At 55.1% G+C, this 27632-nt stretch overlaps 1 protein-coding gene across 4 annotated transcripts in view; it reads left to right on the top strand.

The window, feature by feature from the left end:
• Nucleotides 1-27632, top strand: part of CTBP2 (C-terminal binding protein 2) — a 159719-nt gene that overhangs the window by 112290 nt on the left and 19797 nt on the right. The window contains exon 1 of one of the 4 annotated variants that reach the window (XM_049646614.1): nucleotides 7367-11887. The exons of the other annotated variants lie outside the window; for them this stretch is intronic. Coding sequence (XP_049502571.1) covers nucleotides 10234-11887 — 1654 coding nt within the window. The 5' untranslated portion in view covers nucleotides 7367-10233. Of the gene's footprint in view, nucleotides 1-7366; nucleotides 11888-27632 lie in introns of those variants that run through there. 4 annotated transcript variants of the gene reach the window in all.

Raw genomic sequence — 27632 nt, 5'->3', positions numbered from 1 at the left:
TATGTGTGCCCCTTATTTGGCCTCTCCCTCAAATCAGTTCCGTGGATCCAGTCATTTCCCCCTGTGTCTCCATCCCTGGCTTTGGATTGTCTCCAGTGTCTGTTCTAGAAACCCGGTCTACCTGCTCTTGAACGTTCTATTGGGAAATCCAGAGAGCCCAGCAGACAGTCTTCTCCTTCTTCCTGCCAGTGCCCCACCCCCAGGACCACGTGTGTCTGTCTGTGTGTGTGTGTGTCTCTCTCTCTCTCTCTCTCTCTCTCTCTCTCTCTCTCTCGTTTCTGATTGTTAGGTTAAAAGCATGAAGTTGTCTTTCTGTGTTGTAGCCACTCTGGGCTCATAGGGGCTTTGTCTTTGGCTTCTTGGTTTCTTTGGTCTCTGGGAACAAACCTCCTTCAGATTTCGGTCCTCTCTCCTGTCGCCAGACCCCAGTGCAAACCCCAGCTGCAGGATCCCTTTCCAGACAGGCCCTCCTGGGTCTGCCTTCAGCCCCCTCTGTCTCTTCAATGAACACCTTTGCTCCAGCCTAGCCTGTCTGGTGGAAACTGAGCCTCACCCCTGCACAGAACCCCTGCCTGCCTTCCCAGGCCCAGCCCGTTCCTCCTGGAAACCTGAGGGTCTCCGTCCTCCTGAACTTCAATGTCCTGTGGCCACTCCTAGCCACTCTGTCCTCTGGGGTTCCGAGTTGAAGCCAAGGGAAGACAGGGTGGAAGGCAGAATCTGACTCAGGCCGCGTCTTCCCGTCACCCCCACCCCCGCCACGGGATGTTTGTTCGAGATGGAAGCACAGTGCAGAGTATGGCTTTGCTTCTCACCAGCCAGTCTTTGGGACTCCATCCAAATCAGTTGGAATAATGGCCTTTCAAGCTGACTTAGAAGCCAGATTTTAATTTTTCTTTTTAAAGGAACCGTTCTATTTTGATATTGATAATTTGTTCTCCGCTCTTGCCGATGCCTGGTCTCAAACAATCCCAGAATGCTGTTGTGTCAGGGTTAGTATGGAGTAGGGTCTGGTAACAGGGACTGGTCAGAGCTGGGCTGCAACGGCAGTCCATCTTTTCTGATGGACAGTTCCAGTCTTGGTTTCCCCCTCCGTTAAGTTTGCTGGCATAACTGATACATCGCATTTGTGAATCGGACCGTCGGAGTTTCAGTATGTTACATCTAGACACAGCTGGTGTGATTTTTCCCCAGATATTTGTTGGTCAGAGAAGAGGGCTTACTGTCTCTCGGCATCACCAAAGTAACCCAGGAAAGCGTTTTGCGGAAAGCATTTTCTGGGTTTGTAGAAGTGTAATATACCAGAATGGCTCTGCCGATGACATTTTGTCGGAACATCTTATTGTGGGTTATGGTAGAATAAATCACTAAACGCCATCCTCCCCTGTGGCTATGGAGAATGTCATTTGACAAAAGTAGATGTTTCATTTTACTTTATTTTGTTCAAATGTCTTATGCACGTGGAAAAATGGTCCTAATGATTGCATCCGTTGAGCTGTGATTAGTGCCCTCCTCATACCATAACTCAGGAGTGGACTTTCCCCCTTCCTCTGCATGTCAAGAAGAAATGACGTGAACCTCCCTTTGAAGAAACAGCCCTGTTTGACATTGCTTACCTCTAGGATGTCCTCACGAGCAGAGGTAAAAAGTGAGAAGGTGGGTTCGTTGAATGGATACTGGGAAAATAGAGACCAACTGATAATCTGTTAAATATAGGAGTAATTACAAATTCTGGTAATTTTTTAATTAAAAAAATTTTTTTTAATATTTATTTTTCATGTCTTTTGCCCATTTCTTCACGGATTATTTGGGTTTTGGGTGTTGAGTTTGTTTTAAAAAAATTTTTTTTACATTTATTTATTTATTTTTGAGAGACAGAGCACAAGTGGGGGATGGGCACCCCAAGTGTTGACTTTGTTTAATGTTTACTTTTGAGAGAGAGAGAGGGGCAGGCAGAGCACAAGCGGGGGATGGGCAGAGAGAAGGAGACAGAATCCAAAGTGGGCTCCAGGCTCTGAGCTGTCAGCACAGAGCCCGACATGGGGCTCAAACTCATGAACCATGAGATCATGACCTGCACCAAAGTCAGACGCTTAACTGACTGAGCCACCCAGGCGCCCCTACCTTTTTCGGTCTTTAAAGCGTATGTAGTACTTTCTACAGAAACAGCATCGAAGCTGGCCATTTCTAGGCAGTCCACAATCATTTCTAATAAATACCCATAAACAACCCCAAAATGTGGATTTTAAAAGGGGGATTTATAATGTTGCTGTACATTATAATTATATGTTTGGATTGGGCAATTATGCATGTTTCCAGTAATTATGTGATTAGCGATAATTACGTTAGCTGTGTAAATATACAATAGTCAACTAGACTCGACTTTAAACTCCAAAAGCATAAATGAACGTATTACTGCCATGTGCTCATGTAAAGGAAGGGAGCGAAGTCAAGTTGAAGCTTTATGGAAGTTATTGGCAAGGGATAAAAATCCACATTTCCCCTTTATCTGGTGTGGTTTTTAGATAAACTCCTCCCCCGGGGTGCCTCTTGTCAACTAGGGGCTGGGTTCGTAGAATTGCCCACGCTCAGTCAGGCCCTCGCTTTCTGCAGGTGGGAATCGGGTTAAACGTTGTATTTCTCTGTTCTCCTCATCTGTAAGATGCAGACATCAGCTTCTCTCTGAACTTGTCTGTGTGCGGAAAGGGCTCTGACTGCAGCTGGCAGATGTCCTTTAACTCCCTGTGTTTCTAACAGCAGCGTGTCCGGTCCGCTCGTATCCACCTGTGCTTGGCGTATTTGGCCGGTGGCTGGTGTTTCAGCGGCCGCCCCACCCCAGTGGATTTTTGCTCTTGCTCTAGACAGACCCCTGTCTGTGTCCCTGTTGATGGTCAAACTTCCTAAGTGCCCTGGAGCCACCTGGCTTATCTTCCCAACCTACTTGGATTTGAGTGCCTTTCCTTGGGTCACCGCACCCTTAGGAAAGGCTGTCTGCTTTCAGGCTCAGTAAACCCCTCCCAGGAACCAGGGTTCCGATGGACCCAGGTCCAGTCTCCTTCCAACAGAGTAGGTCCAAGGACAGCAGAACAGTCCTGGCTGTGAAGAAGCGGAGAGCTCAGCCCACAGTGCCCCCCACAAATTCGGAGGATGTCCCTGGGCCTGGGTAGGTCCCAACACCGCTCAGTGTCATTACAGGCATTTGGGGGGACGATGGCACCAGAACCCCAGAATATACTTTGGTGCCAGCTTTTTGTGCTGTGACTTCTTTTTCAGGACCTACAGGTGATACGCTGTGAGATGAGACCCTTGTTTCTGATCAACTCATACTCAGTTCACCAAACCACGATGTTAGCAGCATCCTGACGTTAATGGGACTCTTGCCCTAACAAAGCTCAGGGTTTGGGGCATGCTGTCTGCCTCCAGAGAGGCCTCCGGTGCCCCTCTGGGTCCAGGCAAGAACTTGGCTCAGCACCACCAGCCGAGCTGTGAGGTACCGGGAGGGGGCGTCTTCCGGGAACCGATGTGCATGCACCTGGTCACAGTGGTCTCCCTCTTTTGTCTGGTTACTTGCTCCTGGGGGGGGGGGGGGGGGGTGCTGGGCCATCCATGGGCTTGTTTCCCGTGTCCTGCTGGGAGAGATGTGTGTGCCAAGAGAATCCTTCCCATTCACACCCCGGAATGGGTGAAACAGCTTCTCGAAGCAGGGTGGACCGTCGGTCTTTACGCCTGCAAGGTCTTGGCAGCCCATCTTCCGACTGCCCCCGGGCACAGCCGGCTGAGCCAATGCAGAGTGTTGCCAGGCAGCGTCAGATAGCGGGCGGCGGGTCCTCTGCGCTCTTAGCTTGGTGCCTCTGCACGCAGACCCGTGCAGGTGAGCGCCTATGCTTTGGCCTGGGCGTGGGTTCGGAGGTCCTCCCGGTGACCCTGTACGCCTGTCAGCTTTCCCCATCGCACAGGACGTGCCTTGAGGGCAAGGACTGGCTGTCCATGGAGTCCTGTTGTCCTGTACAGTCACACCCATCTGGTCCCTTCACAGCCTATGTGTTGAAGGAACAGGCACATGGGGGAGAAAAGGACATGTCGGAGGGACAGGGCTCCATCACCTTGAGTGAGAAAACCAAGGGCTGTCTCTGCCAATTGATGCATCCCCTGGATTGCTTTGGTAGTGTACTCCCCTTATAGGGTAGATTTCTTTGGATCTGGGGACAAAGAGACCTCGAGTGAACCGAAGAAGTTTCCTGGAGGTGCGGGTTACTTGAGCTGGGCCCTGGTGGACGGACGTGACTGGGGCATCTCAAAGCCAAGAGGAAGGAATTCTGGAATATTGGGAACCCAATCCAGATTAAGTCACATAAAATACAGAGTGCGATGGAGTGAGGGGTGGCAACGTCGAGGTGGGTTAGGGGGTTACCTGAGATGCTAAGATTTTGTGGGATTTTTGCTCTTATCAGAGGTTTTTACAGAGAGGAAAGAAGAAAGTGGTTTTTGTTCTAGCACCTGCTGAAGGCAGATCCTGTGTGGGTCAGCTTTCCTGGTAGATTTTTGTCCTGTGGCTTGCCCAGGCCTGCGTCCCAGCCCGGGGCTCCAGCTCATACTTAGTTTCAAAACATGCCCTAAAAGAGGAATGGACTTTTACCCCCATCACAAGAGGGAGTCAAAGCTAATTTTCATAATACAGCTGTTAGTAAGTTTCATAATCTAGGGACACCCGAGTGGCTCAGTCGGTTGAGAGTCCGACTCTTGATTTTAGCTCAGGTCATGATCTCACCGTTCGTGGGATTGAGCCCAGCCTGCTTGAGATTCTCTCTCTCTCCGCCTCCCCTTCCCTCCCTCAAATAAACTTTTTTTTTAAGAGTTTTATATGGGGCGCCTGGGTGGCTCAGTCGGTTAAGTGTCCGACTTCAACTCAGGTCACGATGTCACAGTCCGTGAGTTCAAGCCCTGCATCAGGCTCTGTGCTGATGGCTCAGAGCCTGGAGCCTGCTTCCGATTCTGTGTCTCCCTCTCCTTGCCCCTCGCCTGCTCTAGCCCTTTCCGTCTCTCTCTCTCTCTCTCAAATAAAATAAAACATTTTAAAAAATTAAACAATGATAAACGGATAAGTCTGGAGTTCCTTGAGGGCTGGGACTGTTTACATGGCAGCTCATCTTGGAAGGGTAGGTTTGGTTATACGGCCCCATTTCAGGTCTGGGGTTTTCTTCCGAGGGCATTCAGTGCTGTGTCAATCCCCTGATGACTGAAATGCTGTCTGGCCATTCTCGTTTTCTCTTTGCATTCATGAGAACGTACATACAGGCAGCCTTGAAACTCTATTTCCTATTTCACCAGTGCACTTGGGTCCCCCGCCCCCTGTGATTGAGATCAGCCAAGGAAGTTATTTTGGTAGGGGCCCTGCGGGAACAGAAGGGACAGAAAACTTTTCTAAAGGCAGGAAGCTGTTTTTAAACATAAATCCTAAAACACTTGACAGAAACAAACAACCAACACAGCCTGTACACATTTAAAAGTAGGAAGCAGGATGTCCTAAGCCCATCTTTGGCCCTGTTTCTTCAGGAAAATAGCGCGTAACCCACCGACCTCTGCCGTGTCCCCCCGGAGATGCCGCCCGTGGAAGGCAGAGGCGTGGGCGCTGCCGTGGCTTCCGTCCTGCGACCCAGCAGGCACAGGGGAGCATCTCTGGGGGCTCCGGTTTCTGCCTTCGCTTGTGGAGCTGCCGTGATCTTGGGGGCCCGAGGGCTGGAGGGGGACCAAGAGATGGAAGGCTGGCCAGAAATGCTCCAAAGCTCGGCCTGGCTGCCTCCTCAGAAGGAGCAAGCATTTATTGCCACCAGGCGGGACACAGCACAGCCGTCTGTGGACAGGCAGTCAGACCCAGTGCCCTTCATGTGAGTCCAAACGTTAGATTGGGTGACTCCGCCTCATGCTTGAGAAACGTGTAATTTATTTGTGAATGAATGTGGGGCTTAGACCCCAGAGCCATACTTTCCTTGTCTTTTCAAGCAGTTTCCTAGGTCACGGTAGTGGTTGGAACACGAGATGCTTATTGGTGATTTGCCCAAGGGCGAGCTGGCTGGTTGTGCCCTCCTTGATTTTCCTCCCTGTCCTTCTGGAACCTTCTAGATCATCTCTGAGCATCTTCTAATCTGTCATACAGGAAAAATGAACAATTGGCTTTGGGGGAGGGTGTTGGCATCTAACCCCCCCCCCCCGCCCCGGGGCTGCCGTTCGGGTTATTCTACGACGTCCGCTCTGGCTTGGGTTCATTTTGTCTGCAAGAGAATTTGGGTTGTTTCTTAACTTTCGGAAGATGGCTTTTCCCTCGGCGCAATTTTCCATAGCGAAACTCTTTGCAGGATTGAAGGGTTAAGTCTGGGGGACTCCTTATCCTCTCAGAAATTGGGCCCATCTTGCTTTATTTCATAAACATGAGCTTTGCAGAAAAGCGGCTCGCTCGAAGAGGCTGCAGCGCACTTGAGAAAAATCTGCCCGCGCGTTTGGGAAAGCGTGAGTCAAGTTACAGGTGTTTTCACCTAACACAGGAAAACATCTGTCCTAATATTTGGCGGCTTGTGGAGCCGGGGCTGCGTGAGTTTGGGTGGCTTCCAAGTGGGATGAGTTGGACGAGGATGGAAAGGAGACCCGGGCCTCCTCATTCCCGTGTGGAGGGGGAGGCGCCCACCCTGGAGCCTCCCCCCTACCCACCGCCCCCCCCAACCCTGCCTCTGGTATTACACTTTGCCCTCCTTCTCAGAAATCTGTTACTGGTTTCATAGGAGCTGTTGGGTGCACATTCTTCTAGACGGTCCTGCTTCAGTCAGAGAACTTGAACCTTAAATGAGGTATTTGTAAGCCCGGGTGAGCAGGTGCGCTCCAGGGGTGATGCGCTCCCCTCCGAAGCGATGTGTCCGTACCAGGAGCGGAGCCTTTCAGGCCAGCACCACACAGTGTTAACGGTTTCTTCGTGACAAGATGGGAAGGAAAGGAAATGGCACGATGGACTGACTAATCCTGAGGCTTGAGGTGGTTTTATACCTTCCACTAACAGAGCGGGGGGGGGGGGGCCCGGCTCCCACAGCAGCCCAGTGCTCCCCACGCTGAGGGGCGGGAACAGCCCAAGTTCAGGAAGTTCCTTTCTGATACTCTAGCACTTAATTTTGTAGGTGACCTCTTCAGTACCTGGGGGTTCTGGAAAATCGTAAGCAAAATGACAGAATTACTGTGCTAACGAGGTTTCCTGTTTCGGGCAGCAGCGGGGCAGAGTGACCCAAGGTCAGCGCAGGGAATTCTGGAAAGCAGAGCGTTTGCTATGCCATGTGATCGCGTCCCACGCCCTGTGGCCCCCCCCCCCCCCCCCCCCCCCCCCCCCCCACCCCCCCAGGACAGGGCCCCCGGCTCCATCCCCAGCGACTGGGATGTGACATAATCATAGCTGCTTCTAGAGTCACTTGGGGCCAGAGCACCTGGAACGGGGCCTGGTGCAGACATTGACCAACGTGGACGTCCTCTAAGAAGGAAACGGTAGGAGGAACGTGACACCAGAGAGGCCTTGTTTCTGGTCACCTCTGCTCTTCCCGTCTTGCCCGGCCAGCCAGTGGAAGTGTTGACAGTGGGGCAGAGTCCCCACCCCTCCCCCTTTCGGCCACAAAACCCAAGACCGGAAGGGGAAGGTGACGAGGTGGATGTGGGCCCGGGCTTCTCGGGGGTGTCTGGCCCGTGTCCTCCGTCAGGCTGAGGTGTGACCGACCTGATAGACGTGCCAGCTTGTGTCCTGTGCTCCGTCTGAGAAGGGTCCCGGGTGTCGCGCCCCAGCCTCTGCAGCCCTGAGCGGTGAGAGCCTGCCCACGGCGGGCCTGCCCAGCTTGCCAGCCCAGCCGTGCCGGGAAGTGATCTGCTGTAACCAGATAGCACTGTTTCCATTTGGTTGTGGGCTCCAGACCGCCTTCCCATCCGTTTGGACGTGTCTTCTAAGCGGACACATCCTGGGGCTGCTGGGGAGGCGTGTAAATACCGTCTTGCGTGTGGCCAGGCCTGTTTCCTCGTTGCCTGCCCAGCCAGGCCTTGGGTACCAACGTGCCAGCAGAGGAATTACTGACCTTGGCACCAGCAGGCTGCTTTTATACGTGGAAACCCTACATTTGGCAGTGTGGCTTGGTAATTTTTTTTTTTTTTTTGTTCCCCCACGCCTCCCAGGAGGGGATCGCGGGGGAAGATTTGGGTCTCCTCCTGCCAGCATATTTTTCCAGATACCTTGAGGCTTTGTTGGTGTTTTGGGGGTCAGAAGTGGTAACAGACTGGGTTCCTGGGCTCCATCCTTGGCGCGGTTTCTCAACAGTCCGCGGGTGGCCACAGAGCGCTCGGGGAACAGCGCTGTTGTAAACAGCCGGTCCGCACGTTTGGTACGCCCGTGTGCACTGGGACACAAGGAGATGGGATAGAGCCCTGCTCCCTTAAACTGCCTCGCATTGCCACGCACCCCCAGTTCAAAGTAGGATTTGCACCTACTTTCCTCTCTCGCGGTACATTTTTGGTATTTCTCATTCCAAAAAATTTTTTTTTTTTTTTTTTTTTTTTTTTTTTAACGACCGGTGTTTTTCGTAAGTGAAAAATCGAATCTGACGTAGACGTGGGTGAAGACAGCAGTCTGGTTTAACGGCTGCAGACGCGCACAGTGTCTCGTCTGTAAAGGTTCTCAACGGCACGCTGCCTTTGCAGCATCATGATCATGAGCTTTTGTTTTTCTGGTGGGTTCGGTGTCATGGGCTCCCGTGGTCGGAGGAGGGGAACCTGTAGCTTGGCTCTGAGTTGTTTCTCTGGGACCCTTCTCTCTCTTTAAAGAAATGGTTGAATGCTCAGAGGTGGGCCGTTCCTTATCGAAATTAAATAACTGTTGTCCTTTGTGTTATTGCGCCTGAAGTCCCTCTGAGCCATGTAAGGATCTTAATCCGTGGGACTATGGAGAAGCCTCCCCAACATCGAAGCTCGCCGAGCCTGCTGGAAGGACGCTTTCCCTGCAAACGGATATGAAGGAAGGCACACCTAAGCTGCAGAAGCTTCCCGGTTTCCTTCCTAATGTCAGGGCTCAGTCGTTGACCTCTGTTGTAGTCTTAAATTTTCTTTTCTTAATGTTTGTTTATTTTTGAGAGAGAGAGACAGCGTGAGCGGGGGAGGGGCAGAGAGAGGGAGAGACACAGAATCCAAAGCAGGCTCCAGGCTGTCAGCACAGAGCCCGGCGCGGGGCTCAAACTCAAGAACCGTGAGATCATAACCTGAGCCAAAGTCAGAGGCTTAACTGACTGAGCCACCCAGGTGCCCTTCTGTTGTAGTCTTTAAGGTGGCAAATTCTAGATCACACACCGCAGGTGTGTGTTTGTTTGTCCCTGGCAGGATGGAGGGTTTGGTGTTTTATGATAATAAGGCAAAGAATGCATGTGGACTTGAGCGGCAGAACTCATGTGATTGGTAACCCCGGAGTCCTCTCAGAGCCAGATTTCACTATCGGCGGGGCATCGGGCTGCAGGCCTGGCCCATTTCTCAGGGCACCTCGTGTTCTAGAATTGTGCATGAGATTGTTTTTTTCCCCTTTTTATCCTGCCTGCCTGTTCACATTTAATTTGTTCTTAGCCGTGTGCAATGGATTAACATTTCATCAGGATGGATTAAGATTGAACTGACATTAAAGCAGTCTTTTCCTATTTTCCTTCTGTCACTTTTAGGCGATCCGAGGCGGGGGGTGTGGGGGTGCTCATCCCAAAAGTGCCCTGGTGAGGACGAAGGAGATAAGCCAGGGCTTCAGTGTGAAAATAATTCCCAGTCGTGGGTCGGGAGGCCTGGCTGGAGCCCTCAGCCCTCCTCCTCCGTCTAATGAGATGTCACATGGAACAAAAGCTTTAGGGGTTTTATTTAGCTCCTAATCCCCGCGCTGAGAGAGCCGAGGTCCATGTGAGCTCGCCCACCGGGAGGAAGGGGGGCCGGCGAGCTGGGCGCAGCCTCATCCCCGGGACTCTGGTGCCGCAGCTGGGGAGTGAGGCGAAGTTACCGTGAGTGTTGTGTTTTGCCTACTAAGGTTTCGGAGGATTAATAATTTAGGCCGTACTTTGAAACAGAAAACCCCCAGTTGGTCTTTCCTGCCGTCCGGGAAGGGTTCGGATGCAGCAGGCCCGCTGTGATGTGTGTCACTGAAGATTCGTAGAGACCGGCCGCCTCCCCTGCCTCGGCCGCCGCCGTCCCTCCTTCCCGATGCCGGTCCCCAGCCGGCAGGTCCCCATCGGCCGATCCCAGAGCTGGGATGCTGCCGGGTGGTACGAAGGCCCCTGGGAGGTGGCCGAGGCCCCGGCGAGGAGCAGCTCCGTGGCGGACGGCGGCACGGCGGGACCGTGGTACGAGCCCCAGGGCGCAGGCGAGCCCTTCCTCTACCGGGAGGCCTTCTTCAACTCTGTGGCTGGCAGCAAGAGCCCCGTCGCCGACTTCGCCTTTTACGACAGCAGACAGGCGCTGATGTCTGGCCGGGGTGCCCTGCTGCCGCGGGATTACTACGGCGACGCGGCCGCCCGGGTGCCCAAGGAGGCTCGCCACCCGCGGGACCCGGGACCCAGCCGGTCGCTGCCTGGTTACGGCGTGACGGGCGGCAGGCTGACGTGGGATCAGGTGCAAGGCCGGGTCCCCGCCCTGCAGGATGCCGGGCACCTGTACCGGGACCCCGCGGGTAAAGGGGTGGCTCAGGGGCAGCGGACGCAGAGCCGGGCCCCGTCGCCCGCGCACTGTGCGGGGGAGCTGCTCGATGGCAGGTTCTCGGCCCAGGCCCCCGCCTACCCCGCCGGCCAGATCTACAACGACGTCGCCGAGAGGCCCGTGGATTCCGCCCTCTCCAGGCAGGCGGCCCCCACCTGCCTGGTCGTGGACCCCAGCACGGCCGCGGCGCCGGACGGCGGCCCGGGGGTGGCCCCGGGAGCCCTGAGCCGAGGCTACGGGCCTGCCCGGGAAAGCGTCTCCGGGCTGGTTTACGAGAACTGCGAGGCGGTCCTGCCATCCTTCCAGGGTCCCGGCGGCAGGAGGAGCGCGCTCCCTGAGTTCCTGGCCCTCCTGCGGGCCGAGGGGGTGGCGGAGGCCACCCTGGTGGCCCTGCTGCAGCAGGGCTTTGACTCTCCGGCCGTCCTGGCCACCATGGAGGACGCGGACATCAAGTGCGTCGCGCCCAACCTGGGCCAGGCCCGCGTGCTGAGCCGCCTGGCCGCCGGCTGCAGGACCGAGATGCACCTGCGGAGGCAGGGCCGGGTGGGCCCCCTCCCCCGGGTGCGCTCCAGCAGCTTCAGCCACCGAAGCGAGCTCCACGGGGACTTGTCTTCTCTGGGCGCTGCGGCCTCGCAGCCCCAGCCCGTGGGTCCCCTGCAGGCGGCATCCCCCCGAGCAGGAGACCCGGCCCGCCGCCCCTCCAGCGCGCCATCATCCCAGCACCTCCTAGAGACGGCGGCCGCCTACTCTGCCCCCGGGGTGGGCGCCCAAGCGCCCCCCTTCCCCTCCAACTCTGGGTACGGCTCACCCACCCCCTGCGCCCTGACAGCACGGCCGGGCCCCACGTGCCCCCCACAGGCCGGGGTGGCCTTAACTTACCCGGGCCCGGCCCCTCCCCTTCACCCAGGCCCCAGAACGGCCTACTCCACGGCATACACAGTGCCCATGGAGCTGCTCAAGAGGGAACGCGCTGGGGCCGCGTCTCCCCTGCCCAGCCCCCATGGCAGCCCCCAGCTCTTGCGGAAGCCCGGTGTCCCCGTGGAACCGTCCACCCTGCCGCCAGCCGGCCAGAGCCTCCACACGCCTCACTCGCCCTACCAGAAGGTGGCCCGGCGGACGGGCGCCCCCATCATCGTCTCCACCATGCTGGCTCCGGAACCAAGTAACGAACCCGCCCCGGCCCTTCCTCGTGGGACGGTGAGGGGATGGTGCGGGCAGAGGTCGAGCACAGGACGGTGGGGCCTCACGCTCTTACTGCTCTCTTGCCACGCCCGGAGAGACCAGCCCCTGCGCCCTCGTGCCCGCACACACTCCCGGGCGAGGCGCCACAGGTTCGCTTGGGTGACTCGGGTTTGCCTTCAGGCGGACCCCCTGGGACAGCACCCTCCTGTTTCTCTAGTTCAGCTCAGGTTGCTTAGGGAACTTGCCTTTATGGTGATGACCCACAGCGGTGTATCTGGGAGAGAAACCCAGGCTTCATTCAGGACAGAATGAAACCGTTGGCCCATGGGAGGGGGGTGTGTGTGACATTTTCTCCAGTTCACCTTCAGCGGCTTTGGAGAAGGCAGGGGTGTTTATCCAGTGCCTCCTGTAAATCGTTGATCATTCATTTGCCATTCGAAGTATGTTCTAGCATGGAACCCCGCCCCCCCCAGCCCTGACGTGTCTCTATACAGCGTCAGAGGTGGGACTGTCACCCACCATAGAGCTAAAATCTGGCGTGCTGCCAGACTTGTGTGTTAAAGCGAGATGACGAACAAAATCCCTTAGAACTCCCTGTTTCAAAAACAGACTTAATCTCGTTGGGATACAGTTGGTTGGGAATTCTGTTGACTTGTAGGGAACGATATATTTTCAAGTTGAGGAATGAGAGAACCGTCCTAGGTGGTTGTCTTCAAAGCAGGAGACAAGTATAATTTATTACATGTGTTTCCTTGGGCATTGTGGGTAAGAATCCGGGTGGACGTCCCCCGAACAACGCTTTACTTTGAACTGTAAAATCCTTGCTGCTAATTCAAGCTGTACATCCGTTTTCTTTCTTCCTTCTTGCCTCCCCAGTTTGGAAAACTAAACCCCTTTTAAATGAATTTTTGTTTTCTGAATAACTAGAATGCTCGGGTGGAGGGACTTGTGTGGAAATAGGATGTGCCTTTTTGGAAATAACCCCCTCGAGAGCTGTGGGAGCCTGATCTTGAAACCCTGAGGTAGCTCGTCTATCTTGTGCGCGGAGCTGGTGACCTAGTGGCTACCAGGGGACTGAAATGGCTACTTTGCTTTTTCGGATCCACCCGCATTCGCAGTGTCTTTCTTCTTTCCGAAAGGGGACTGAGCAATTGGAGTTTTCTGTTGTCTCGCACCGTAGATTCTGGTTTTGTCTTGTGTGTGGGGTTTTTTGTTTGTTTGTTTGTTTGTTTTAAGTTTGATCATACAATGTATTTGACTTACGGTTTTGTTTTTTTTTTAAGATCAGTGTACAACGGGAGGGAAGTCAGATGCACACACCAAGAGCTTGTGCACCTCCTCCTTCCCAAACATTCTTTCTTTGCAACCAACTAATTTGCATGGCGATGACATTTGTTGCTCCGGTAATTTCATCTGATAATGGCCGGGCTTGCAAAGCGGATCTGAAAACATATTCCTTAATTATGTGTTGCTAAGCAACGAGAGGGTTTGGTCATAATCACAGAAAGATTATCTCCTCATTGAAGTCCTGGAAAGGTTTTGCTGAAGGAGGACCTGTAAAACTGCCTTATTTTCTCCTTTTTTTTTTTTTTTTTTTTTTCCCCTGTTAGTTTTGCACCGCCTTCTCGAGAAAACATTCCCCATTATTTGGGTCCGGGGTAAGGGATATTATTTAAGTTGTTTGGAGTCTGATTGTTAACACACTGCTTTGCAGACCAAAGGATATTGATTTTTGTTTCATTTGTGTGGCAGTGAGCCAGTGCCAAGGAAGCCTAAAGTAGGAAGTCTGCCAGCAAATAAATTTCTCTGTCGGATGATCTAGCCCGTAGCAGCCGTTTTCCTCCGCGTCCCTTCTCGTACATGCAGTGTGTCTTTATAACCGCCCCCCCCCCCCGGCCCTGAAAGCGGCGTGTCGGGGACCCGGGGGTAGGAGCTCGCAGCCTGCAGAAGTGGCATTTGGGGTGGCAGGCTTCATAGAATCGATAGCCGGCTTTCGATCGGTTGGAACCTACAGCCGAGCTCCCGGCAGCCCTTTCCCCCCCGCGAGGGGAACGTTTACGTTGAAGGGAAGCAGCACAGACCTCAAGCCTGGAAACCCGAAGCCCCCGCGGGGCGGTCCCCGCTTGCCTGCTGAGCTGGGCGATGGCCATCTTCGAATCTAGCTCTGGCCGCCGTGGTCACTTGCGACACGGCCAGCAGGAGTAGTAAAGCTTCTTCGTCTTGGTCTTCACCTAACTCCAAAGGTTTCCGGGTGATCTGGAGGAGCAGGGAAGGCCAGGAAGGGGGACTGTGTTCTCTCTCTTTGGAGAGGGAATCTGTAGGTTTCCAGTGGGTTGCATGTTAGGGCTTCAGTGCCTGGTTTCCTTTTTATGGGCTTTGGATGTGGGGACACCTACTTGCTTTTCTTAGTCCATGAATTACCTGCTTCATCTCGGCCGTCTTTGTGGGTATAAATACCAGGCTGCTTGCTAGTCCGTGGCAGTTCAGGGTGACCGGACGAGGAGGGACCCCCGTGCAGCCCGCCATTCCCACGTGACCCGGGATTAGGGAGCTTGCACATCAGACCTGCGTGAGCGTCGGCCCCCGGTGCACCTGCTGTGGCTCACGCGCTGACCTGGTTGACTGTGTGGCACAAGCTGCGGAACCTTCCGGCAGTGGCTGCAACCCGGCGGTGCCCCCTCCCCCACATCACGTGGTGTCGATTGAGCCCTTTCTGTGACAGTGCAGCAGGGCGCCTCCTGTAAACAGCGGCACTGCAGCCATCTTCGGAATCTGTCTTCCCCGGACACGACAGAGCACACAGCCTGCGGAGGGCTCGCCCAGAGCACGCCCAGCGCTCGTGGTTGCAGATGAGAAATGCAGCAGGGCTCGCTCTTTCTGGGGCTTGTCTGTTTCCTTCCAGGCTTTTTTCTGCATGCAGCTGGATTCATTAAGCATTGTGACCCCCAGCTGGTTGCAGGGGCCACTGCCCCGAGGACCTTTCAGGATACATCCAAGGTCCGTTTCCACTGGGGCTGTGGGGAGATGGGTGGTTGTCCCCACATTCTCCGCCATCAGAGCTGGTCACGCGTGTGGTGTTGTTGGATGTGGCACTGACGTGTGTGCACCTGGCCTGCTGGGTAGGAAGCTGGGGACCCCCCCCCCCCCCCCCCCACCCGGAGAAAACCCCAGTCTCAACAGAATCAGAGGATCGGGCCACGCACACCTGGTGATTCCTTCCCGGTCCTTGGTTTTTGTGGAGGGGCCCTGGGCATATGAAGGTCTGTGCTGACAGGTGGGCAGGGAGGCGATTCCCTGGTCTTGAGGGTGAGGACTCTCAAACCATCGGGCTGGAGGGAGGTCACCGTGAGGCCCCAAAGGCACCCAGTGCCAGCCATTCACACCATTCCCTACCCCAGGTTAGAGCCAGCCTGGGAGGGGCGGGATGGGGATCTGGGGGCTGTGACCCTGAGCTGACCCGGCAGGACAGCAGGCTGACACCATCCCTTCTGCTGAATAGCATTACTTTGGCAAGATCTTGCCATTTGACTAAAGAGATGTGTGAGGGAAGCAGGGAGACCCTCAACACTCCTGAACACAGACCGTGGACCAAGTAAGGCAGGTTGTGAGCTTTGCACTTGGGCACGGTTCTTCAGCACTGACCGTGCCCCTGCTGTGTGCTGAGCCCCAAGTCAGATGTTTTGACGCTCACAATCGCGTAAGACCCAAGCGTGGTCCTCAGATGTTCCACAGCCTGGGGTGTTGTCAGGGGTGGGGCGTGCTGCCATGTGAAACCAGGGGGCCACGCGGGGGCCTTCTGGGAGCCCGATGTGGCTGGGAACACTTGTCTATGGACATGGTGTGCACTGGAGGGAAAGGCTGAGGGCACAGTACGAACCCTAGGACAGCCATCAAATGCAGACCTTGCAGGGAGGTCGAGGGAGAGCACATGAGCCAGCGTGAGGGAGCAAAGACCTGTGTGCAGGAGTCACAGCCTGCAAGGGCTCTTAGAGTCCGGGCTGTTGTTTTGTGACCCCCGTCTGGGGCAACTCTGGGACTTGTTTTCTTACAGAGTGGTCTGTACCTCGGTGGCCAAGAAATTTCTAGCAGGAAGGAGACTTGTGTGAGGCCACTCAGCCAGTTCTCGTCTCTGTTTCTGGCCAGGACCCTCTTTTCTACGGTTGCCTCCCTTACAAATCAAGCTCGGGAAGGAGCCGTGCACTGCAGAGGTGCTGACAGCTCAGCCTTCCCGAGTGAGGAAAACCCCTAAAATGCGTTCCTGTGCCCATAAAAGTGGCAGCTTTTGTCCGTCTTTCAGGCTGGCCCCTGTGCACATTTAGGAGTCAAATGTGGCTCTTTGGTTCCTTGTTCTCCAAATTCAAGGTGCCCCCTCCCTCTGTGGTCACTTGCTCCTGGCCTCTGCATTCGAGGCCTAGATGCAGCCGTTCCCTCTTGGAGACCCCACCATTCCCACCCCTGTTGGAGCTCACCTGGGCTGATGGGTCATTCCCGGTCATCACTGTTGACTGTTTGCCCAGAGTGGGAATGATCATCTCCTGTCAGCGCCCAGAAGAATCTGGATCTCGGTCATTTTCTCCTTTTCGGACTAAACTCAGAACCTGAACTCGATACCACCTTTTTTGTTCCTGCAGCTGATCTTACTGGGCAGAGTCTGAATTTCTCAGTTCTTTTTTTTTTTTTTTTTTAATTTTTTTTTTAACGTTTATTTATTTTTGAGACAGAGAGAGACAGAGCATGAACGGGGGAGGGGCAGAGAGAGAGGGAGACACAGAATCGCAAGCAGGCTCTAGGCTCTGAACCATCAGCCCAGAGCCCGACGCGGGGCTCGAACTCATGGACCGTGAGATCGTGACCTGAGCTGAAGTCGGCCGCTTAACCGACTGAGCCACCCAGGCGCCCCTGAATTTCTCAGTTCTTACTGAGCTCCTAGAAAACCCACGTACCCTGCAGCCCAGGAACATAGCAAGGTGGTTGAATGCATGGCTGGGACGTCTATAGCGTGCTGTGTGTCTTTCGGTAAGCGTATGGAGTTCTCGGTTTCTTTGTCCATGTCTGCCACACGAGGGTAGGAACCGAACCTGCCTTGTGGGCATGTGTGCACGCAGCGAGCATAGGAAGAAGTGACTTGAGTGTTGAGGTCCTCAAACCTGTGTGGCCTTGGCCAGAGACTGGGCCTGCTTCGGGAATGGTGCCTTTCTCGTCATTATGTCCTGTTCACTTCTGAGGCTGGAGGCAGGACTCTGGGCTGAGGGGCACTGGGGGCTCAGAGGCCAGGCTAGAGTCATTAGAGCTTAACGGGCCTTTCCCAAATCTGGGTGTCTGGGAATTTCTATGAACTTAATTCTTGCGCAGCTCACCCTCCAACGTTGCGTGGCTAACTGCATCCCCCTCTGCACAGATGCGTGTCGGCGATCATACAGGGAGTGTGGCCTGGGTACTTGGGTTTGAACGCCAGTCCTCTGCCTAACGGCAAGGAAGTCCCCACCCCTCTGTGTAACGGGGGCTTCTGGACCTCCCCGGGACACTGGCCACCTCTGCCTGAGCTCCTGTCGCCACACCCTCTCCGGCGTGACCCCAGCGGGCCCGAAGTCTCCCGGCACGGGTTGGCTGTGCCTTATCTCTAGATGGCCATTCTGTCTTCCTGTTTTAGAAAGAGTGGGGCAGACTCCGCTTCGGCTTCCAAAGAATAGTTTTGTGTCTCAGTATCTCTTCCTATCTTCAGACTCCTCCAGGGGTGACTACCTCTCAAATCTTTCAAAGAGGCAGCGGTCCCAACCACACAGCCAAATTTCCCTGGAAGATTTGCAGAGTTAGGGACACAAGGGGCTGAGCCAAATCCACAGTCGGGGTGAGCATTGGTGCAATTATCTGCCCAAGCAAGGAAAGGAGAAGCTGATTGAGCCCTTCACCATGCTACTTTCTTTCTCCTCCCCCCCCCCCCTTAAAGTTTATTTATTTTGAGAGAGACAGAATACGAGCAGGGGAGGGGCAGAGAGAGAGAGAGAATGAGAATCCCAAGCAGGCTCCACGCTGTCAGCCCAGAGCTCAGTGTAGGGCTTGAACTCACGAATCCATGAGATCATGACCTGAGCCAAAATCAAGAGTTGGACACAACCGACTGAGCCACCCAGGCTCCCCGACCATCAACTTTCTCACGTGACCTTTTCTTTATTCTCTTAACTGCACATATATGACGGCCAGACGTGTTATGTTGTGCAAGTTTAAGGTGTTACTTTGATACGTTTATATATGGCAATATGATTGCTGATACGGTGGTGGTATGATACAGTGTCGTCTAAATTCATCGTACTGTGCGTTAGATCTCTACGGATAACACTTTTTTGCAAGTTTGCATCGTGAAACGCTATCACTCTTGTCCCTACGCTCTGGCCACCCCTTGGTAGCCACCATTTTACTTTCTGGGTTTTTCAGGTTTAACCTTCCTAGATTCCACTGAGATCTGAGGTTACACATACTTGCCTTCCTCCGTCTGACTTCTCCGGCGTAGTATCACGTGCTCAGGGGCCGCCCGTGTTGTCGCAAATGGGAGAATATTCCCCCTTTCTCGTGGCTGAGTCATATTGTGCACACGGAGCACATCTTTTTTTATCCGTTCGTCTGTGGAGGAGCATTTAGGTTGTTTCCACATCTTCACCGTTGAGAATAATGCTTTGATGAACATGAGAGCGCATACATGTGAAAATTCTGTTTTCCTGCCCTTTGCACATATACCCCAAAGTGGAATGGTTGGATCATATAACGGATCTATTTTTAATTTTTTGAAGAACGTCCATACTGGTTTCCACGGTGGTCGGACCAGTTTACATTCCCACTAACGGCGAACCTGGTTTCCTTTTTACCACCCCGTCACCAGCACCCTTTGTCTCTTGTCTCCTTGTTGGTAGCCATTCCGCCAGGTGTGAATTGACATCTTGTGATTCGGGGTTGCAACTCCCCAATGATTAGTGATGTGGAGCGTCTTTTCACGTGTCTGTTTGCCATTTTGGTCTCGCACGTGATCGGTGCTCTACCGTGGGGCTCTCCGGGTTCCATTTGACCTCACTGACCCCAGGGCTTGACATGGGTCTTCCCATGGACCCGGGGCCCAGGAAGCAGACGGGAAGTCCTCACTGGCTTTTGGTATCATATTTGTGCCTTGCAAATACTTTCTGCCTTTCTATGGCTGTCTTTTCATGTTCTTGATACTGACCTTGAAACACAAATGTTTTTCCATTTGATGAAGTCCAGTTTGTTTCCTTTGCTTGCTTTGTGCTTTGGTATTAATCCAAGGTCATGAAGATTTATGCCTATATTTTCTGTCTAAGGGTTTGACAGCATTACTTCTTCCATCTAGAAGAGCCAAGTTTGAACCATTTTGAGTGCAAATGTGTGCACGAGTGTGAAGTAGGCGTCCAGCCACCTTCATTCTACCGCCTGTGGGTATCTAGGTGTTCAGTTCTGTTTGTATTTGCTTTCAGAGGAGCAGAGCTAACCTGAGGGGGCCCAGGGCCAGGGCAGCAGGGGAACCACACCCTAGATGTATTGCATTTGGTGATTAATCTTCCAAAGAAGATTGACTTTTTTTTTTTTTTTTTTTTTTTTGGTGTTTATTTATTATTGAGAGACAGAGCATGAGCATGGGAGGGACAGAGAGAGAGGGAGACACCGAATCTGAAACGGGCCCCAGGCTCCAAGCTGTCAACACAGAGCCCGCCGCGGGGCTCGAGCTCACAGACCGTGAGATCGTGTCCTGAGCCGAAGTCGGACGCTTAACCGACCGAGCCACCCAGGCGCCCCAGTTGACATTTTTTTAAAAAGAGAAAACCGGCACGTGTTAGAAGATTTTCAGGCATTTGGAACCAATTTCTTGTCGCCAAGATTATACGAGTCAAGAATTCTAAAGCTCTTTCACAGGAGCCTTGCTAGTACATAGGAGCTTGGGGTTTGGTTTTGTTTTTTAGGTTTCTGAAAAAGAAATAATGCTTGGAGCCCATAACTAACTAGCCCATGTTGGCGATACGGAGCCTGAATGTGATTAAACATGCTGCTGTTGGGTGTTTTCCCCACTCGGAGGCTGGCTGACACAAAGAACTTTCTAGTTGTTTTTCATGTAAAGGGAAAAAACAGTCTGTTCACTTGTACTTACCCCCTCCACTGCTCAAGGAACAGGAAGGTACACGGCAGTTAAATTTAGCCAAATAGCGAGCGGTACGCGTGTATGAATAAAACAACTTTTTGCCAAATTGTTAGGGGAGCATAAAATCAAACCTGTAAATGCCCGTCCCCGCTGAGAAGGTGGGCGGCTCTGGGGACATGTTCTCCTGAGAGCCGTTGAGAATTGGTCCCAGGAAGGTTTTGCCAAATGTGAGCGGAACAACTTGTTGTTTAAACAAGATCGCTGCGGGAGGAAGCATCCCGGTGTGCTGAGTTTGTACGAAGCGATGAGGGCTCTGAGCAGGAACTCTGACTTCGGGGTCCCCATCCCAGGTAGCCGAGGTGCTGGTGGGGCCGAGGGGGAGTGAGTGCTCCCAACAGGAACCACGCGAAAGCAGGGTAGGGGGTGAATCAGCCCAGGAAATGGTGGGAATGGTCACCATTCTGGAACATTTGACAAGGATTATTCCATCTGAAGTCCTGAGAAACTGGGTGATTCCCCGTGAAGATGACGAATCTTGAGGCTCAGGGAGTTCGTGCTTTCGCCCAGGTCACACCGCAGGGCTGGGACGTGAAGCCAGCCTGTCTGACTCCAAGCCTGTGACTGGTGTCTGTGCCACGATGAGCCACCAAGCTCAGTGCGACAGTCAAGTGGCATAAAGCCGGGAAGGAGAAACCAGCCTAGGCCGGAGGCTGAGGTCTATGTTAGCGAGAAGAACAGGGTCAAGGGGGTGACTCTGGAGGAGTCCCATGGTGCTCTGAGGCTCATTTCCTCAAATATGACATGGGGGTGATGGGCTCCCCTCGTCCCCAGAGACCTGAGGACTATGTCACACCACACGCTGGCCCAGGCTTTGCTCATGGCCAAGCTTGGTGCACGTACAGCTCCCTGGGTGCCTTCTGGGTACATTCCTGTCCCCACCTGGGGCCCTGCAAGCTGCATGGGGGCCCTGCCGCTGTGCCCCAGAGCCAAGAGCCTTTCCTCTGTGCTGTGCTGCCTTTTGGGAGCACCAAGGAAATTAACTCTTCTGTGTGCTCCAGTGGAGGGCGCACGTCCCTTTGTCCTAAGAGGATGTAAGCCTAGCAAAGGGGAGGGCTCTAACACACGAGGGAAGAATCGAGTAGGTGGTGGAAAAAGAAAACACAGAAGACAAAAATGAAGCTGGATGATGAGGCCAGAACACAGAGAGCTTTCGCTGCGGTCTTGTGCCCAAAGACAGGTGGGAATTTCACTCCAGGCTTCCTAGTAACCCTAGTAAAGAGGGAAATGAGATCCCTTAAAAATCCACATCGTGCACTGGAGGGAACCACTGAGCCCCATCGCTCAGAAGCAGCTTTCTCTGAGCGATCCCAAGGCATCTCCTGCCCTTGACCACCCGTCCAAAGAATCTGCACGAGCCAGGTTTGCAGTTTGCCTCCGTGTGTTACCTCCCCATGATGGCCCAACCTTCCCCGTTCCGTCCAGGGGCTCCCTGACTTCTGACCACTTCCTGCGATGCTGTCTTCTAATTTTTATAAAACATTGGTTAAGATTTTCACTGGACCTCCTCCAGGCGCGATTGCTAAGCCCACCACGTGCAGGTTTGGGGTCTGGGTGAGCTGTTCCTGCAGCTGGCGTCTGATTTCCTCTCCAGGGTGTCTGCCTCTTCCTCCGGCCAGCCCTTCAGGAGGCATCGCCGAGGCCCAAGGGAGGTAGCGATTTTCCTCCGTTGTTGAAGGGGGCTGTGCCTTGGAGAGGCGAACGCTGTCCCCAGGCGCACGGCATGGGCCCGGCCACCCCCCTCCATCTACGGTGCTTAAAGCTGACCTCTCAACCTGCCCCACTTCCCCACTGGGGATTTCTCTATGAGCTGCTTTTCATTTGATGGAATAAATATGACTTTGTGATGGGTTCTAGTGTTTTCCTGTGAACTGGGCTTCGAGCCTGGAACGCTTTGGGAGTCATTAGATTTTAAGAAAAAAAGTTACAGAGGAGAAGAGCAGGGAGGGGACATCACACCAGCTGCCGTGCTTGGGAAAATCAGCTTCCCGGCCACTCTGGGGCCCGAGGGCAGCACGTTTGGCTGCTGGCCCACCGGATAGCAAGCCTGTTAAAGGGTCTTTAGAATCTCTTTCCTCTTTGGTTTTAGGGATACATGAAAAAACCGAGTTAGCTGAAAGCCTTGGGCTTCTTCCCTCTCCCGTCCTGGCCCTGGTGGCTGTTGTAACTAAGAAACAGGGCACTATTTTGTTTTTGCGGGCACTGGGCCTGGGCAGTATATGGGCAGAAGAATAAGCCTGGGTCTCCCGGGCTCTTCCAGGGGCCTTCAGGAAGAAAGCATGTTGTCTGTTCCCTGGGCACGGGGAGAGGGGGCGCCAAAGGAGTCAGTCCATCTTATTCCAGGAGAGGACCCAGTGGCTGATGTGGTGACCAGGAAAGACCAGGGTGCCGGGCACGCACGGGCAGCCCAAGGACCTTGGTGAGACAAGCCTGTAGGGGCAGGGTCGTTCGCAGCTGCTCCCGGGTCACAGGTCACCTGAGCACCTGGCTTGCTGTCCTTTGGAAGGAAAGGCCCTTCTGGGCCCCAAAGAGAGTGGGGGTCTGTCCTCAGCCTGGTCGGGCACCCCCCCCCCCCCCCCCGCTCCAGGAGCTTCCTTGACTTTGCTGTGTCCCCTAGACTGCCACAGCCCCCTTCTGAGTGCGAGGGCCCTCAAGTGCTCCCGTGGAGAGAGGTTGGGGTAGGCGAGTCCCTGCGGTCGGTGGGTTGACTGCGGCCCCCTGGGGCTCCCGCAGAGTCCTGTCAGCCCTGCGTGAGCCAGGGACACTCCAGCAGCACACAGGCCGCAAGTGGGCGTGCAAAGCCTGCCTCTGCCAGACTCTTCTGGCAACTGCCGCTTCTTTTCTCATCTTTATTTCATTTTATTTTTCTCAAACATCTCCTTCTGTTGTTGCCATGGGCACATTTTTAGCACTTGAGACATACTCCGATGGAACAGCCCGGTGGCCTCTGCTGGTGCCCCCCCCCCCCCCCCCCCCCCCCCCCCTGGGCAGGTAGAGCCTTTCTGGAAGTCCTGGAGGGACAGCCCATCCCTCCGCAGCCGTGGGCCAGGGGGAGACCAGCAGGGTCTGCGCCCCCCCGTTCCCCCCTCCCCAGGGCTGGAGCGGGGTGCACGGACGAGGCCTGGGAGCCAGGCCCGCGTCCCACGGCCCCGTAGCACGGTGTCCGCGCGTTCCGGGCAGACAGGTGCACGGTTTTGCGCGTCCGGCCACTCGGGAAAGGCCCTACGGTGGCGACGAGCCGTCGTCGTCCTTGCTCGGAGCCCTTGGGGTTCCTGCGGATGTTTGCTCCCCGACGAACACCGGCAGCTGCTCTCCCGTGTGGGACGCGGCTCTCACGGTGGCGAAGTGCAGTCCCTGGGGAAGCAGTGACCTTGGCGGTGTGTTGGTCAGACACCTGTGTGGATGGTTTCCCACGTGGCTGGCGTGTTACGTCCGGCACCGTCTACGGGCTAAATGATAAACGGACTCCAGCCCAGTAACAGGAGGGGAGTAAGGTTTTCTCCGGGGCAGCACCTCCGGGCCGTGAACAAGCCTCGTTAGCTTGCCCAGAGCTTCTGTCGAAGGCTGTGGAACACGTTTCTTCCCCCACCCCCACCCCCACCCCCACCCCCACCCCAGGCTAATTGAAAGCCCAAGGAAACAGACATATGGTAACTGGTAAATACCCTACACACTCTGAGTATTTTCTAGGAAAAAATACTTGGTGTGGGGAGCTCTGGGTGGCGAATACTCGCTTTTCTTACCTCTGTCCTCTTTCCACGAGGCCTGATGGCTTGACCATTTATTTCTGCAGTTAACGTTTACAAGGGACTGAACTGTGTCATGCTCCCCCCGCTCCCCTGCCAGCACTGGTCGAAGCTCAGTCCTCTGAGCTCATCCCTTCCCCGAGGCCTCGGGGAACTGTTTCCTCCTTCCAAGCCTGCACATCCCGAACCCCAGAGCCTCCCCCCGGAGCCTCAGCGAGCCCGCCTGACCAGGGGCTGCCATCACAGGTTGCTTCCTGTAAGCATGGTCTGGCAAGGCGTCGGTCCATGGCGTCCTTGGGTTAATGCTTTTAGGGGCAGAGGTCGAGAGCCAAGCTGGCATTTGCCAGACCGGGTTTCTTATCCGCCGGGCCCATGGGTGCATGTTGGTTCTTAGGGCACTTCGAGGAATGACCTCGTGTCCCTGAGAGTGGCTTGGGGAATGGGACCACCCGCTCTTCAGTTTGCTCAACATTCTGTGGTGTTCTGGGACTTGGTCTGGATACATCTTTTCAGTCTCCGTCGTTCTCGGGGCTCCAGGGGCCACCAGCAGACCAGAGGGACTTGGGTGGGCCCTGGGCGAGGTCCCAGCTTGGAGGGTACCACAGAGGGGGAGGGGTTGACTTCTTTTGGTGCCTCAAGATCACGTTGGATGACAATTAACCACCCTGAGATTCGTCTCTTGGGCCCCCAAATCCAGAGCAACCCCACAGGGAAGGGTCCATCCCTGCTATGAGAAACCCCAGGATTCTTGATTGACAGGTAGCCAGTGCTGCCCGGGAGAGGGGAACCTGAAGGCCCACCTTCTCCCCTAAGCTGTTGGGGTCACCTGTCATCAGGCGAGTTGGGTCCCAGGCCCAAGGCATGCTGGGAAACTGGAAGGTGAATTGTGACCTCGCCCAGATGGGAAGCCAGTGGGTCCTTGAACCTGGGGGTGGGTTGGTCCTGAGCCGAGTGTCTGCTGCCCTTGGACCCAGATTACATCCCTCCAGCCCGTCCTCCCTCCTTCCGCGCTCCAGGACCACCCACGTGAGACTGGCCTTTGGGGAAATCCAGAACATGAATCACGTTTTACCACAAATAGAAGCAGAACCTTGCATCCTTGGCTGTGGAAATGTGCCCCGCACCCGCGTGCTTGGTTTTCTGTCTTGTCCCCGTGGCCCTGAGCTGGTCGAAGCTCATCCCCCCCCTGCCTCAGGAGCTCCTTCAGGGCAAAGGGATTCACCAGAAACCTGAGACCCCCTGGCGACTGGTGAGGGTGACACGGCTCACACCCTCAAAGCCAGGAGCCACTCTGGAAAGGATGCATCGAGCGCGGCAGGGCTGGGGGCACCTGTGCGTGCGAGTGTCCACGGGAATGATTTCAAGCAAGCAATAAATGGCTCTTGGTTTTGCTCTTAAGCTCTGTGGGAAAAAGGAAAAGTTGCTGTCACTTTTCTCTGTTCAAGGTCCCCGGTGTGGTGTGGACATTCTGTACAGTTCAGGCGGCTGGGACAGTTTCCCTGGGTTGCTCTAAGGAACCAGTTAAAGCGACAACAAATGCTTGTCTTTCTGGAGGTACAGAAGTTCTACGTTGTTTTTGGGGTTTTTTTACTGGATGATGTGGTTCCCGCAAATATAGACACCTGCTTCTCTATTCTGGCAGTCCCCACACACAGGAGCACACACGCACACTGGGCTAGCTGCAGTCGCCCCGCAAGCCTTGGGTGGGGAGGGGGCGGTGGCTCAGGCTCCTGGGAACCTGAGAGCCACCCGCGTGGCCGGCTTTCTGTCCACCTGTTACCTGAGCTACAAAAGGAGGTGGCCTGCAGGCACCTCCCTGGGAGGGCCGTGACTCATTAAGACCCATGTTTTATTTAAGAAGCTAATCTCCTTATCCTGTGGCCATCTGAACCTCCAGCTGACTGCGGACAACATTAAAATCAGAGCTGAGGAGTGGCTTAAAACCAGGCGCCCCCGTGGGACACAGCCAGCCCTCTGGGGAGTCAGTCCCCTTCTGCGTGTTACCGCCAACAGCCCGGCCCCTGGGTGCTCGGAGGGCCTGGCGAGGCCAGGTTTTCCCACCCTTGTGTTATTTTCCTAACAGCTTCACTGAGAGAGCACTCAGGCCTATACCCGTCACCAGTAACGTGCAAGGCAGTGGTTTTTAGTAGGTCCACAGCTCAGGGGAAGAACGTGGCTCTGGGAGACCCAGCTGCCTCTAAGTCGCTGGTGCTCCCAGGCCAAGGAGAGCGTGGGCTGCGTGCGCGGTGTCTGTGCTGAGCCTTCCTCTTGCCTGGTTGTGTCACGCATCCCTGGAGAGAGTTGGGCCAACGGCCAGAGTGGCTGAGGGTCTACACAGGGATGGATGGCATGGCCCTTGCCGCTCTCTTAGCTTGCAAAGGACTTCGCTCCTTTCCGGCCCCCTGCGCCAGATCTGAGCCAGGCCGGTTTCTATCTTGCTCTTTACTCCTGCTGTCTCTCCGGCACCTGGCCTGGGGCTGGCCCTTCGTCAGGGTCGAGTTGAATAAATTTCTGCCAGGCCAGGCTCTCGATGCTGGCCCCTTGGACCTGTCGCCGTCCCGGGTCTCGGTGCTGGTGGAGTAAAGGGTTGAACTCCATTCCAGACAAGAAGAGCGACCTCTCACACGAGGCTCCTAAGGCCCCGACCGTAAGGCTTAGCATCAGGTAGGAGTTCTAGGATGTTCCAGGTAAGAAGTCCAAGAGCTGGGGGCTCATCCAGAAAGTGGGAAGACGGGAAAGTGGTTTCAAAAGGCCACACGCCAGGGTCTCAGCCTCCCTCGGCCAGGCCCTCACACAGGGACGCCGGTGACTGAGCCGTCCACACCTCACCGTAATTGGGGCGCCCCCCCCCCCCCCCTGCACAAACCCAGCCCCCAGGGGAGCTCTTGCTTCTGGGTTTGAAAAGAACCCGGACTGGATCTGTCTTGGCGAGGCCTGGGGACAATGGGGACAAGCTTCCAGGGGTTTCTGCAACATGGGCATGGGTCATACCATGGGCTCCGACCCCACCGCCAGCCCCCACCCCCCAGGCCTTGCCTTCCTGAGTGCATTGGCCCGCTATGCCACCTAGCAGATGACTCCGGGCCCCTTGTCAGCGGGGCCAACGGGGCCTTGCGCTCAGCGGTCCTTCCTCCCAGGTGCCTCGCACCATGGGGGGTGCACATTCCTGTGTGAATGTGGAAGGCACCACGCCCACCCCTGTGGGGACTCGCCTTGGAAGTGATGCCACATCACTCCTGCCACCCGATGTCCAGAGCAAAGCACGAGGCCAGCCCATTTCCAGGGGTGAGGAGGTGCCCTCCCCCCTCGGGGGCTGGGGTGGGGTGCAGCAGCAAAGTCTCGTCGGGAAGGGGCTTTGATCACCACAGGAGGCAGGTGTCCCGAGCGGTCGATGACCCGTGCCAGGCGCAGCTGACACTCTTCACCGTGGGGGACGTGGATGCAGACCAAGGCACCCACCGTGGAGCCCAGCGGGTCACAGGCCTGGCGGGGGCGGCACCCGGGGTCTGATCCTGGGTGGGCCTTTGCCTCCTTCTCCTGGAGCCTCCCTGCTCCCTTCTTACGTTCGCAGTGTTCGCGTATCGTGGGAAACCTCGACCTTCACCTTCCTTCGCCGGTTTCGAGAGGGGATTGGGCTCCACGCGGCAGGCAGATGGCAGCTGGCCTTGCAGGGTGGCTCCGTGGGGCGGCGTGCTCGACAGGGACTTGCAGGCTACAAGTGCCGAGCTCGATTAGTGATGCCTGCCCTGAGCGCAGAAAACGAGCTTGTGTGTTTGCTTTCCTTA

Source organism: Panthera uncia, chromosome D2 (genome assembly GCF_023721935.1).
Source record: "Panthera uncia isolate 11264 chromosome D2, Puncia_PCG_1.0, whole genome shotgun sequence".
Classification (NCBI taxonomy): Eukaryota; Metazoa; Chordata; class Mammalia; order Carnivora; family Felidae; genus Panthera; species Panthera uncia.
This window is presented reverse-complemented; position numbering and strand designations above follow the sequence as displayed.